The following is a 14,198-nucleotide window of genomic DNA, read 5'->3' as shown; positions in this document are numbered from 1 at the left end:
CGCCGGTGGAGCCACCTGCTCTGGTTCCTTGTCCAGAACAAAAGATGGATCATCTCCTTCATCATCAGAACCCACACTGTCTACTGCGTGCTCCAGCTTGCTCCAATTTATAAAAAAAAAAAACAACAACAACAAAAAACCCTCTGCTGTGCTGTGGTCACTGCTGTATCACTATATTATGTTTCTAAGCCATATATATTGATTTATAACAGAAAACTGTCAAAACAGGAAACAAATGTAAGTGTAAAGATGATTGAATATACGAGGTCTGTTAGAAAAGTATCAGACCTTTTTATTTTTTTCAAAAACCATATGGATTTGAATCACATGTGCTTGCATCAGACAAGCTTGAACCCTCGTGCGCATGCGTGAGTTTTTCCACGCCTGTCGGTTGCATCATTCGCCTGTGAGCAGGCTTTGAGTGAGGAGTGGTCCACCCCCTCGGCAGATTTTCATTGTCAGGAAATGGCGGAATGATTTGGGCTTTTTTTTCCATCAGAATTTTTTCAGAATACTGTGAGAGACCTCCAGGTGGACACCATTCGGAAAATTAATATGGCTTTCAGGGACGATTTTATGGGGATTACACAGATTAAGGAGTGAGCCAGATGGTTTAAAGACCGCCCACAACTGCTGAGAGCGCAGAGCGCTCCCAGCCCCCATCGACAGGCTGACACCCCGCTGGAACAACCAGATCATTTCCAACGTGAAGGCTTTGTTGATCCGGGACCTCGTTTGACTTTCACAAAAAGGCTAAAGATGTGGACATCAGCACTTTTTCGGTACATTCCACCGTTACAGGAGTTTTTTTCATGGAAAGAAAAGCGGAGGGACGCGCTACGGAGCCGTTCATTACGTGGGACAAAACCACCTCGGTGTTGGTCTCACAGGACGACTTAAAGGTGGATTTCAGATGGATTCCGGTTGCTTTTCAGTCCTGTGATTATCCGATTGTGATTGTGCATGAGCTGGACCTGCCCCAACATGTCCTGAAAGGCTTCATCACGGCATTGCTTTGCGCCACTCCTCACTCAAAGCCTGCTCACAGGCGAAGGACGCAACCGACAGGCGTGGAAAAACTCACGCATGCGCATGAAGGTTCAAGCTTGGCTGATGCAATCACACATGATTCAAATCCATATGGTTTTTGAAAAAAATAAAAAGGTCGGATACTTTTCTAACAGACCTCGTATCAGAGCAGTAAATTGATCAGTCTGTGGAAACGTGCATTGATTCACATGTGTGGTTATTTCCACCAGCTGCAGCTGATCCACAACATGAATTCTGCCTTCCAGAACAGCTCTTTATATAATCTTTTGAATTATCTACCTGTTGCAACATGTACAGAAAGGGCTGGATTGTCATTCCTACACTCATATTGTTATATTTAATAAAAAAAAAATAAGCGCACGCAGCAGCTGACGCTACGTTCAAATACCTTCAGAAATTACAATTTTTTTTGTTGTTTCAAATTCAGCAGTTGCTTGTGGCAAAATAATTAACAGAATCCCTACAAAAGATTAATTCTTCCCTATATAAGGTGCCTGAGCCCACTGAACCTGACTCCCCACTCAGATAAAAAAAAAAAAACAAAATCTAAGCAAACAGGTTGAGTTTGCCCTGTAATTTCCGACGGTACATGAACACAGCAGCAGCCTCAGTGCTCACAAACAGGCTTCTGCACTGTGTGAAAACATTCAGCAGGTCGAACGAAGTCAAACTAAACACTAACGTTCCAAAAACTAAACAAACAATTAAAAAACGACAGCAAAACGAAACATCGACAAATTGAGGTTTTCGTTGCTCTTCATTCAAATTTTTCAACAGTTTAAAAATCCTCACGATGCGCCAGCTGCAGGAACGAAGTGCGCAAAGGTTAAACGATGCCAACGAAAGTCCAAATTTCTTGTTTCGTTAGGGCTTCGTTGCCCTTCATTAAGTGCTGTGTGACTGAGCCATTACCAAAGTAATGCAGTGCTGCATCAACATAATGCATTATGTTGCAGGTGATCCTTAGAACACGGTATATTTTACAGTGTGCACCTCTCTCAGTGTAGCAGAGTCAGTGCATCTGAAGCTGTGTAGTATTGCACAGGCTGTGTCACTGAAACACTGGTGCCATTAACCAATTAAACAAAATTATTCTGCCTCAAATCTTACCACAGGCAGAAACTAGTATGATTTCTGGCTAACTTGTATTAAAGGATATACTTTTGTAATAGACACCGAAGGCAGACATCACCTTTTTATAAACAGTTAAATACACAAACATACACAGAGGGAAAAGACAACAGGCATTTTTTCTTTTTACACATATGTCTAACCTCTCTTTAGCCTCTCCATAGCGCTCTTGCTTCCAGCATATGTAGGCCTGATTTCACGGCTCATCTCCTCAATGACTGAGAGAAGTTCACTGTAGGTTGACCCTTGAGACACTTTGACAGGCTGTTTATGTAAAAAAAAAAAAAGTCAGGAAAAATGCATAATTTCAGTAGTTATCATGAATTTACATATCAAGTATGGAGACCAATAAAAAACAAACTTTACCATTGCTTAAAATGAACAATTACAAAGTTTGGTGTAGTTAATTTTGAATAGTCAATTTGTGTTCTTTTTATGCTGTGTGTTAAGTGTCTCCAAACACTTAACTAGTTGTGTGTTTGCCTAAAATAATGTACGGTGCATCCAGAAAGTATTCACAGCACTTCACATTTTCCACATTTTATGTTACAGTGTTTTTCCAAAATGGATGAAATTGTTTTTTTTTCTCCATACTCTCATGAACACCACTCGCTTAGCTTATGGCAAACTAAAAGTGAACGCTCTCGTTTTGGCCAAACAACTATACAGTTTTTGTATATTCTGTGTTAGTACGCGCCCGCGACGGACATGCTTGATGAATTCCCATGCAAAAAGTAATTCCCCAACAATGCTCTGTTTGCAATGACAGTGCGTTTTCATGGGTAACAAAAACATATGGAGTATATTTGGCACAAGAACCTGTGCATTTTGTGTGTTTTTACACCTAAATGATTGTAAGTATATACTCACACAGCAACATCTTCTGATGTCAGCAAATTCAGCGCTGGGTCAGGCGAAAGTAGTCCGGCGAGCTGTCCCACAATGCCAAAATAGAGATGTCGCTCCAACGAGAGCGGCGCACTGAGCAGAGTGATTTTTTTTTTTTTTTTTATCAAAAATACCTCATAATGATAATGTAAAAAAGTTTTATTTTGTTGTTTTTTTTTTTTTGCAAATTTATTGAAAACAATAATAAAAAACTAAGAAATCACATGTATACAAGTATTCACAGCCTTTGCCATGAAGCTCAAAATTAAGTTGAGGTGCATCGTGTTTCCATGGATCATCCTTGAGTTGTTTCTACAGCTTAACTGGAATCCACCTGGGGTAAATTCAGTTGATTGGATATGATTTGGAAAGGCAGACACCTAGCCTTAATAGCTGATTTTTTTTTTTTCCAGATTTTGTCACTCACAGTTGAAGTGTACCTTTGATAAAAATTACAGACATCTCCATTCATTGTAGGTGGGAAAACTTGCAAATTCTATTGTGGCTCAAATACTTATTATTTGCTCTGTGGTGCAAATTTGGTGACAATCCGTGAAGTAGTTTTAATGGAATTATTCAAAGCCTATATAAAGTGAAATCTTGATCCAGAATCTGGATCACCTCCAAAATGTAAAAGTGCCTTCTATGGCCTAATATCTATCTATGGTGAAAATTTCATAAAAAAAAAAAAAAAAAAAGAAAAATGCAGTAGTTTTGGCGCGTTCCTTAAAAGCCTATAAAGTGAAATCCTGAGCCAGAATCTGGATCATCAAACTTCTATGGACTAATAACTATCTGTGGTGAAAATTTCACCAAAATCCATGCAGCAGTTTTAAGGTAATCCTAGTAACACAGACAAATAAACGTAGATGGTTTTATTACATCCTTGTCAGCCATAATAAAGTATCTGTGTATCATGTATTTCAAACCAGGCACCATCCCTTCAGTGAAGCATGGTGGTAGCAGCATCATGCTGTGGGGATGTTTTCAGAAGCAGGAACTGGGAGACTAGTAAGGGTTGAGGGAAACATGAATGCAGCAATGTACAGAGACATCCTGGATAAAAGCCTGCTCCAGAACACTCTTGACATCAGACTGGGGTGAAGGTTCATCTTTGACTCTAAGGACACAGCAAAGACATCAAAGGAATGGCTTCAGGGCAATGCTGTGAATGTCCTTGAGTGGCAGGAGCCAGAGCCCAGACCTGAATCTGATTTAACATCTTTGGAGAGATCTGAAAATAGCTGTACCCTGACACTCTCCATCCAACCTGATGGAGCTTGAGAGGTGCTGCAAAGAGAAATGGACAAAACTGCCAAAAGATAGGTGTGCAAAGCTTGTGGCATCATATTCAAGAAGATTCGAGATGCATCCAAAGATGTATCAACAAAGAATTGAGTGTGAATGCATATGTACTGTTGTGTGTGGGCCGCCAGAAGAGGAGGTACTGCTGGCCTGCCTGAAGTGCGGGCTTCAGGCACGAGAGGGCGCTGCCGCCACGGACACAGCCGGGGGTGACAGCTGTCACTCATTATCTCTTGACAGCTGTCACCCATCTACTCAACATCATCTCACTCCATAAAGACCAGACGTCATCTCCACCTCGTTGCCGAGATATCGTACTTCATTGGAGGTAATATCCTCAGCCTTTGTGGTATTTTCTGAATCTGTCTATTGTGAGTGTTTGCAGGAGTACCGGTCCTTCGTTTGTGGAGGCTGTGCAGGATGGCACTCTTTTTCCTCTGAGGGATCGCTGCAACACACATTGAGTGAAAGGTGGAGGTGGCATTCCCACCGTTGTTGTTACTGGGTGTGCACACACCTACACTTGACTGTCTTTGTTCTCGCCAGCAGTACCAGATCCGACAGTCGGGGACGGTGATCACCTGGGAATTCGGGCCTTGGCGGCTCCAGTATTCACCAGGTTCTGTGGCGGCGGAAATCGTGTGGTTCCGGCTCTTCTCAGGACAGACGTCTTCTATCCTCGAGCCTGCCCACACGTCACCTTTGTGATTTGACTGTAATTATATTCTGAGATTGTCTGTATTTCGTTGTGCACATTTCACAACATTAAATTGTTACTTTTTGGCTCATCTATTGACCGTTCATTTGCGCCCCCTGTTGTGGGTCCGTGTCACTACACTTTCACAACATGTACGTGATTTCTTTGTTTGTATTAAATTTGCAAAACAAACAAAAACAAAACACACAGACACACACACAAAACCTATTCATGTTGTCATTGTAGGGTGTTGTGAGTAGAATTTTGAGAGTAAAAAATTTTACTTCATTTTGGAATAAGGCTGTAACATAAAATGTGGAAAGTGAAGCACTGTGTATACTTTCCGTGTGCACGGTGTGTGTGTAATTTCACTGTAATTCCGTGACCCCCCTACTGTTTTTCCTCATCTCTTGTCTGATTTGTGATGACGCCATCTGTTTATCCTGTGCTCTTATTGTGAAAGGGTTTTGTGCAAGAAACAGGAAATGTTCTATGACAATGTGGCTATTTACAAGCCCCAGTCACACAGTAAAGGAGCTACTATCAGTTTGTTTTTGTCTGACAAAAATCCTTTTTCCCATCTATTAAATTAGTTCCTTATTAGCTGATGTTGTCAAAGTTTGTCAGAAAGTTTTGTGCGTGTTCAAAACTTGAGGGGGATTCAGACAGAGATCTTTCCTGCTGCCTGGATGTTTGTTTACTGTTTTAAGTGTGGGAATGGGACACAGTGAGAACATACAATGGTTCTGGACGTGAACACGGAAAAAAACTGACTTCAAGTGTTGATAGTGTCAGTCCGGATGTTCCACTGTTTTCAGTTAGAGGCTCATAGGAAAATTATGGAATTTTTATCTTATTGGATTATTTAACTGCAGAGTTGCCTGGATTAAACAGGTAGAAACGTTTGAAGCTTCCATGAATGCCAGAGTTTTCTGCTTTAATACAGGCTTTGCAGTCATGTGACAGCACTTGACTGGACCTGTAACATTATTGTCATCACCGCATGTGTAAGTACACTCAGGACGTAGTAAGTTAATTGAGGACTGCAGACTTGCATATTTATAATAGTATTTAGTGATAATGTTCGTCATTAACTTTATTGAATGCTGTGGACGCTGCTGTGTGACTGTGGAGATAAACCAAATTGAGTCGTGGTCCCTTTGCAGCTTCCATAGCAAAATGAGTAATGTTTTATTGGCACTGCTGAAGCACCTTAAGAAAGTCATATTTTTATATTTGGCATACTGTGGAGGACCACCCTAATGAATACGATATACATTAGTGCTGTCAGGTGATTAAAAAAAAAGCTATTAAAAGATTAATTATTGTAAATTAGTTGCATTTATTTCCGTGTATTTTTTGAAAACCCCTCAAATCGCAGATTCTCAGAAACAAACCATTAAGAAAAAAAAAAATCACTCTTAAACACAATTACAGTAATATTGTAATGTATAAAAATGAACTGTGCAGTCTATGAACTTTGCAAAAATGGGGCATCATGAAAACACAGAGTATGACTTACTGCTGTACAACAAAATGTATTTTGAAATTCATTTCTGTTACATATGTCACAGAGGTGTTAAACAAGCTGACATAAATTGTATTTAAATCTGGAGAATATCTGTAAAAATGCTCAGAATTATGGGACTTTGGAGATGTTGAACATTAAATATCAAACATGAAAATATAAAGGTTTTTTCACAATATGACCCATTAATTTAACTGGATCCAATACTATTTCATTCTTAAATCTGTCCACTGAATGCTGCATTTACACATAACGACGACAAGTCACAAATGCCACGAAGTATACATTCTTGGCCGCCGATCACGAATGTGATGATTTGTGGCAGAGACGTCAGGTGTCCTCAGGAACTGCTGCAACCTGTTGCCAGACATTACGATTAGTGGCACGTGTTGCTGGCGAATTATCAGGAACCATTACGCATGGTCAAGAATAATGTTCCGCACTGTTCCGCGCTACTGTGCGTTAACAGCACATCGCTACGTTCTGTCACGTTGTGAATGAGGCGAATGGTCTCCAAACACACCCATATTCATCCATCAGCTGCTGAACAATTCAGATCGCTCCAGTTTGCTCCTCAAAATTCACAGCAGAACTTTGTGATTGCATGCTTAGTTGGGCTCTGTGCCATGGAGTGGCACAGAGAGAATGAAGAGACGGAGAGAGTCAGTGTGGCTGTGTGGCTCCACATGGCTCTCGTCTCGCTCGTTTTCCCAAACATCAGGCACATGCAGCAGCAGCAGGTGGAACACCTGCAGGAGCATGCTGAGGAGTATTGGAACAAGACTTTTAGCCAACTTGGCGTCACTGTCCTTCTTCAGCATACTGCAGCAATGAAACTGAATGTGGTGCAGCAGGGTTTAATTGTGCGCACGTCAGAGAAGAACGCTGTCCCGCTCGATTAAGGATCACCACTAATCAAGACGGATCAACATGCTCAGTTGCGACCTCCACGACACGAGGCAAAATGAGGGTGGTGCGTGAGATTTGTGGCAGATTTTTTTGACAGCCAAAAATATACTCCACGAAAATCATGAATATCACGCACCAACATGCACTATTAAGAAACCTATTCAGATGCGTTAAGTCACGTTAAGAATGTCAGGAACGTGCCAAGAATGACGCAAATATGATATTTGTAACGCGTCCTGCCTACAACCCCTGGCAATAATTATGGAATCACCGGCCTCGGAGGATGTTCATTCAGTTGTTTAATTTTGTAGAAAAAAAGCAGATCACAGACATGACACAAAACTAAAGTCATTTCAAATGGCAACTTTCTGGCTTTAAGAAACACTATAAGAAATCAGGAAAAAAAATTGTGGCAGTCAGTAACGGTTACTTTTTTAGACCAAGCAGAGGGAAAAAAAAATATGGATTCACTCAATTCTGAGGAATAAATTATGGAATCACCCTGTAAATTTTCATCCCCAAAACTAACACCTGCATCAAATCAGATCTGCTCATTAGTCTGCATCTAAAAAGGAGTGATCACACCTTGGAGAGCTGTTGCACCAAGTGGACTGACATGAATCATGGCTCCAACACGAGAGATGTCAATTGAAACAAAGGAGAGAATTATCAAACTCTTAAAAGAGGGTAAATCATCACGCAATGCTGCAAAAGATGTTGGTTGTTCACAATCAGCTGTGTCTAAACTTTGGACCAAATACAAACAACATGGGAAGGTTGTTAAAGGCATAACATCAAAGCGTCAAGACAGAAAACTTAAAGCAATATGTCTCAAAAATCGAAAATGCACAACCAAACAAATGAGGAATGAATGGGAGGAAACTGGAGTCAACGTCTGTGACCGAACTGTAAGAAACCGCCTAAAGGAAATGCAAGCTGATCTGGCAACAGCAATCAGAGAAACTTGGAGCCAGATTGATGAAGAGTACTGTTTGTCATTCATTAAGTCCATGCCTCAGAGACTGCAAGCTGTTATAAAAGCCAGAGGTGGTGCAACAAAATACTAGTGGTGTTGGAGCGTTCTTTTGTTTTTCATGATTCCATAATTGTTTCCTCAGAATTGAGTGATTCCATTTTTTTTTTTTCCCTCTGCTTGGTCTAAAAAAGTAACCATTACTGACTGCCACAATTTTTTTCCTGATTTCTTATAGTGTTTCTTAAAGTTGCCATTTGAAATGACTTTAGTTTTGTGTCATGTCTGTGATCTGCTTTTTTTCTACAAAATTAAACAACTGAATCCTCCGAGGCCAGTGATTCCATAATTTTTGCCAGGGGTTGTATGTGTAAACACAGCATTAAACTCTACATGAAAAACACAGTGAATCAACATTTTTAAAATATTTTAAGTGTGTCAGTTCCAAGTGGCTATTAATTAACAATCATTAAAGACAACCAGCGTTTTGTGCGTGACATTGTAAAAGCAGAAACTCCCACATTTAAGAGCATTTAACAGCAACAGTTATTACAGCAAGTTAGTTTGGTATCGAAAGTATTTATCATGTATTTTACCCACATGTGTCACAGAGGACCAGCATGGTGGGTTAGTGGTTAGCACTGTTGGCTCACAGCAAGAAGGTCATGGGATCACTTCCCACCTGCGGCTTTTCTGTGTGGAGTTTGTATGTTCTTTCTGTGTTTGTGTGGGTTCCCTCTGGGTGCTCCGGCTTCCTCCCACTTCCAAAGATATGCAGGTTAGATGACTTGGAACTTTAAATTGACCGTAGGCAAAGGTGTGAATGTGTTTGTTTGTCTATGACCCTATGATAGACAGCCCCCATGATCTTTAACTCGAGTAAGCACAGATGACATACCTGCACAAACCCCATGGAAGGTGGGCCAAAGTCACTGAATGCAGGTCTGAAGTTGGAAGAGGACGGAAGAGAAGGAGAGGGGACACTAGAGCCTGGACACAGGACAAAAATACAAGTCAACACCCTTTTACTGAAGCGCGCTGCAAACATTTTAGAGATGCCCAATGTGTTTCTAGGTATATTAAGTATAAATGAAATCAGTGTCTTCTTCTGGAACTATATTAATGGCATCTGTTAAAATTTCATTTTGAAATTGTTAACTCTTGTCCCTGAGTGGAAATAAATGCTCCATTTGGTACAATCAATCAAGATACAGATGCACTGTAACACATATAGATGAAACAAGGAGTGATAAGCTTTGTGAAATTTAAATATTTGATTCATGGTGTGTGATTTAATTATATAATATGTTATTATATATTATTATGTAAAAACAATGTGAAGATGTATTTCATGTTGAAGAAAATAACTAACATGTCAGATGTAGATTGGTTAAAATTACATTACAATAAATTTATGGTTAACGGGACACTGGTGGTTCAGCATTGTCATTTTCCGGGTGGTTAAATTGCATCCCCAAAACTGATAAAGTTGGGACACTGTGAATGTCACAAATTAAGAGAAAAAATAAATAAAAAATTCTGCAGTGCTCTAATTTCTTCTGATTTCTATTTCACTGCAGGCAGTAGGAACCCAGCATATAGTTTTTGTGTGGTCAACTTAATTTCCTTTGGAATACAATATTACACTGCAGTACAATAATGCATCCATTGCTGTATTTCAGGTGCGCAACACACTCAAAAACAACAAAAAGGTTGGGATAGAGGAAATTTAGGACTGTTCAGTCCTAAACTGCCCCCATCCCAACTTTTTTTTTTTTTTTTTGGTAATCCCATCCCAACTTTTTTTTTAGGCAGTATCAACAATTGATTTTGCAATAATGATTTTGATACATCAACAGTATGCATGAAATGCTGCCTTTAAGGTAAAAAAAATGGGCAGACAAACTTCAGTTGTTTGTCAACAAATGTGAGAAAAATAATGATAAGTTTACAATGTTCCTCAAAGAAAAATGAGTAGGGACTTGCATATTTCTCCATCTATAGTGCATAACATCATTAAGTGATTCAAGGAATATGGAAGAGTTTCAGGGCATGAGGGGCAGGGGCGCAAGCCTAAAATAAACACCCATGACTCAGACAACACTGTACAAGGATTAAAGCAAAAATAAAAATAGAAACATAAAAATGTCTTCTGACTAAAATTTTTCCCACATCAAATCATAAGCTGTTCATTTTTTATAGAAACCCTTTTGCGATCATGGCCTAGGATTTACAGTAAAACAAAGTGGAGACAGCTAAGTTAACAGCAAATTGTTCTCCTGCTGAACAAGATTATATTTCACTCTCTAACTATTGCTACTCTTTTCTAATGCAGTATCATACAACCCCTGGCAAAAATTATGAAATCACCGGCCTCGGAGGATGTTCATTCAGTTGTTTAATTTAGTAGAAAAAAAAGCAGATCACAGACATGACACAAATCTGAAGTCATTACAAATGGCAACTTTCTGGCTTTAAGAAACACTATAAGAAATCAGGAAAAAAATTGTGGCAGTCAGTAACGGTACTTTTTTAGACCAAGCAGAGGGAAAAAAATATGGAATCACTCAATTCTGAGGAAAAAATTATGGAATCATGAATAACAAAAGAACGCTCCAACACATCACTAGTATTTTGTTGCACCACCTCTGGCTTTTATAACAGCTTGCAGTCTCTGAGGCATGGACTTAATGAGTGACAAACAGTACTCTTCATCAATCTGGCTCCAACTTTCTGATTGCTGTTGCCAGATCAGCTTTGCAGGTTGGAGCCTTGTCATGGACCATTTTCTTCAACTTCCACCAAAGATTTTCAATTGGATTAAGATCCGGACTATTTGCAGGCCATGACGTTGACCCTATGTGTCTTTTTGCAAGGAATGTTTTCACAGTTTTTGCTCTATGGCAAGATGCATTATCATCTTGAAAAATGATATCATCCCCAAACATCCTTTCAATTGATGAGATAAGAAAAGTGTCCAAAATATCAACGTAAACTTGTGCATTTATTGATGATGTAATGACAGCCATCTCCCCAGTGCCTTTAACTGACATGCAGTCCCATATCATCAATGACTATGGAACTTTACATGTTCTCTTCAGGCAGTCATCTTTATAAATCTCATTGAAACGGCACCAAACAAAAGTTCCAGCATCATCACCTTGCCCAATGCAGATTCGAGATTCATCACTGAATATGACTTTCATCCAGTCATCCACAGTCCACGATTGCTTCTCCTTAGCCCATTGTAACCTTGTTTTTTTTTTCTGTTTAGGCGTTAATGATGGCTTTCGTTTAGCTTTTCTGTATGTAAATCCCATTTCCTTTAGGCGGTTTCTTACAGTTCGGTCACATAGGTTGACTCCAGTTTCCTCCCATTCGTTCCTCATTTGTTTTGTTGTGCATTTTCGATTTTTGAGACATATTGCTTTAAGTTTTCTGTCTTGACGCTTTGATGTCTTCCTTGGTCTACCAGTATGTTTGCCTTTAACAACCTTCCCATGTTGTTTGTATTTGGTCCAGAGTTTAGACACAGCTGACTGTGAACAACCAACATCTTTTGCAACATTGCGTGATGATTTACCCTCTTTTAAGAGTTTGATAATCCTCTCCTTTGTTTCAATTGACATCTCTCGTGTTGGAGCCATGATTCATGTCAGTCCACTTGGTGCAACAGCTCTCCAAGGTGTGATCACTCCTTTTTAGATGCAGACTAACGAGCAGATCTGATTTGATGCAGGTGTTAGTTTTGGGGATGGAAATTTACAGGGTGATTCCATAATTTATTCTTCAGAATTGAGTAATTCCATATTTTTTTTCCCCCTCTGCTTGGTCTAATAAAGTAACCATTACTGACTGCCACAATTTTTTTTCCTGATTTCTTATAGTGTTTCTTAAAACCAGAAAGTTGCCATTTGAAATGACTTTAGTTTTGTGTCATGTCTGTGATCTGCTTTTTTTAAACAAAATTAAACAACTGAATGAACATCCTCCGAGGCCGGTGATTCCGTAATTTTTGCCAGGGGTTATATTATAGAAAGGCTTTACCTACACATTATTTACTTCATGATAAACACATTTTAAGAGGACAGCTTTTCTAGAGCTTTTACTTTAATTCAATTCCAATTAAAATCTCAGTCCTGTAGCCAGGATCTGAAATACTGGGGGGAGGGGTCTTTTTGGGGTTTTCGATGCCCAGGGATGCATTCCAGAGGGTTTTTTAATTACTATTTTCTCACCCTGATCTCCCCCTCCCCAATTTATTTGTACCCCTTAATGTGTATTATTTGAATTTCTTTTGCACATTTTCACCTTCTCTTTGCCTTAATCAAAATTGATATCACAACCTACATGTTTGTTTGATAAGATTACTAACCACAAGAGCTATAATCATTTTCATACTTTTGACTTCCCTCATCCTAACTAACCCAATTTTAAAGCTAGAACCCCAAACAGACCCATTAATGCCGAGTTTAGAAATTACATTCAAAAGAGATATTGCTTCACATCCCAGTTTGGTTATACAGAAAAGTTAAACTAAGTAAACTTATTTTTAACGAAAACAAACAAAGAAAACAATAGAAAAATGCGTTTTGGACTTTGGGGGAGAAAGTCTTGACCTGGAATCCTGTGTTCTCAGCCACAGGAGCCTGCTTACTGCTGGGGCAGTGTGTGTCTCCACTCTGCTGTGTTCCAGGACTTGGTCCTGGAGCAGAGTTCTGCAGCGCCTGAGTCCTGGAGAAGATGGAAAGAGAAGCGTGCGGACCAATCCACTGTGCGATCTGTGCGCACAGATCGGTGGATCCACCCGCTGTTCATCCAGACCAGAACAATAAAGTCCACTGCATCAGACTGATCACCCTCTGGTTCAGACTCTGATGACGCACTCCGCACTTCAACCGTCTTAATGCAGTTAAAAAAAAAAAGCAGATACTTGACACGTTGTTCCAGACTAGGGATGGGTATAGATAAGATTTTATCGATATCAATACCATTATCGATTCCGCTTATCAATCCGATTCCTTATCGATACTACTTGTGAATCTGTGTACTAAAAGTAGGCTTTACAGGTTTTCTATGTCAACATTTTATTGAGTCTTAAGTAAATAAATATGAAATTGGTCACTGGATCCTTAAACTCTGGACATAAATAAACTCTACATGGTGGATACTTGATCTCTGCACATAAATAGAAATAAACAAAATCTGTAGTTTTTGTCAAAAGCATTTCCTTTCAGACATTATTGGCATGAATGTACTTCCATACATCTGTCAGGATGTAATTCATAAAGAATGCAGGACGTCTCATTTTGGGAGGAAAAAAACGTTTTAGTCGATTGTAGTTTGTCTGTATTATAATGTTTGGAAAGAGGTGTCATTGTATTTAAAGCAGCGATTCATTCTCGAGGTAATAAATTCCGACTGGACTCTGTCTCGGCAGAGAGCCACGCAGCGTTTGGAGCTGTGCCAACGGAACGGAGGATGATTCTTGTTTCTTGACTGCAACAAGACAAGCATCCCAGTTAATGACTTTAATCCACACAAAAGTGAATCACGATTGACATGTTTTAATGGCTTTGAGAGGGATTAAGAAGCGGACTTGCCGCTTCTGAGGAGCAGCGAATCAAAGAACCAATGAAGCAGTGGATCAAAGCACTGCTTCATTAGGTCAAGCTTCAAAGAGGAATCGCGCTGCAGAAGCGGTTGAGTACAGACCC

At 39.7% G+C, this 14,198-nt stretch overlaps 1 protein-coding gene across 1 annotated transcript in view; it reads right to left on the bottom strand.

Annotated features, from left to right (window-relative positions):
- The window catches only part of cdk2ap2 (cyclin-dependent kinase 2 associated protein 2), a 133,099-nt gene that overhangs the window by 39,282 nt on the left and 79,619 nt on the right, over window positions 1-14,198 (bottom strand). The window contains exons 3-4 of the mRNA XM_034188511.1: window positions 9,380-9,471; window positions 2,325-2,445 (exon numbers count right to left, since the gene is read on the bottom strand). Coding sequence (XP_034044402.1) covers window positions 2,325-2,445; window positions 9,380-9,471 — 213 coding nt within the window. The remainder of the gene's footprint in view (window positions 1-2,324; window positions 2,446-9,379; window positions 9,472-14,198) is intronic.

The sequence above is a fragment of the Thalassophryne amazonica genome, chromosome 15 (genome assembly GCF_902500255.1).
Source record: "Thalassophryne amazonica chromosome 15, fThaAma1.1, whole genome shotgun sequence".
NCBI lineage: Eukaryota > Metazoa > Chordata > Actinopteri > Batrachoidiformes > Batrachoididae > Thalassophryne > Thalassophryne amazonica.
Note: the sequence above shows the minus strand (reverse complement) of the source record. Positions and strands in the feature narration are given on the sequence as shown.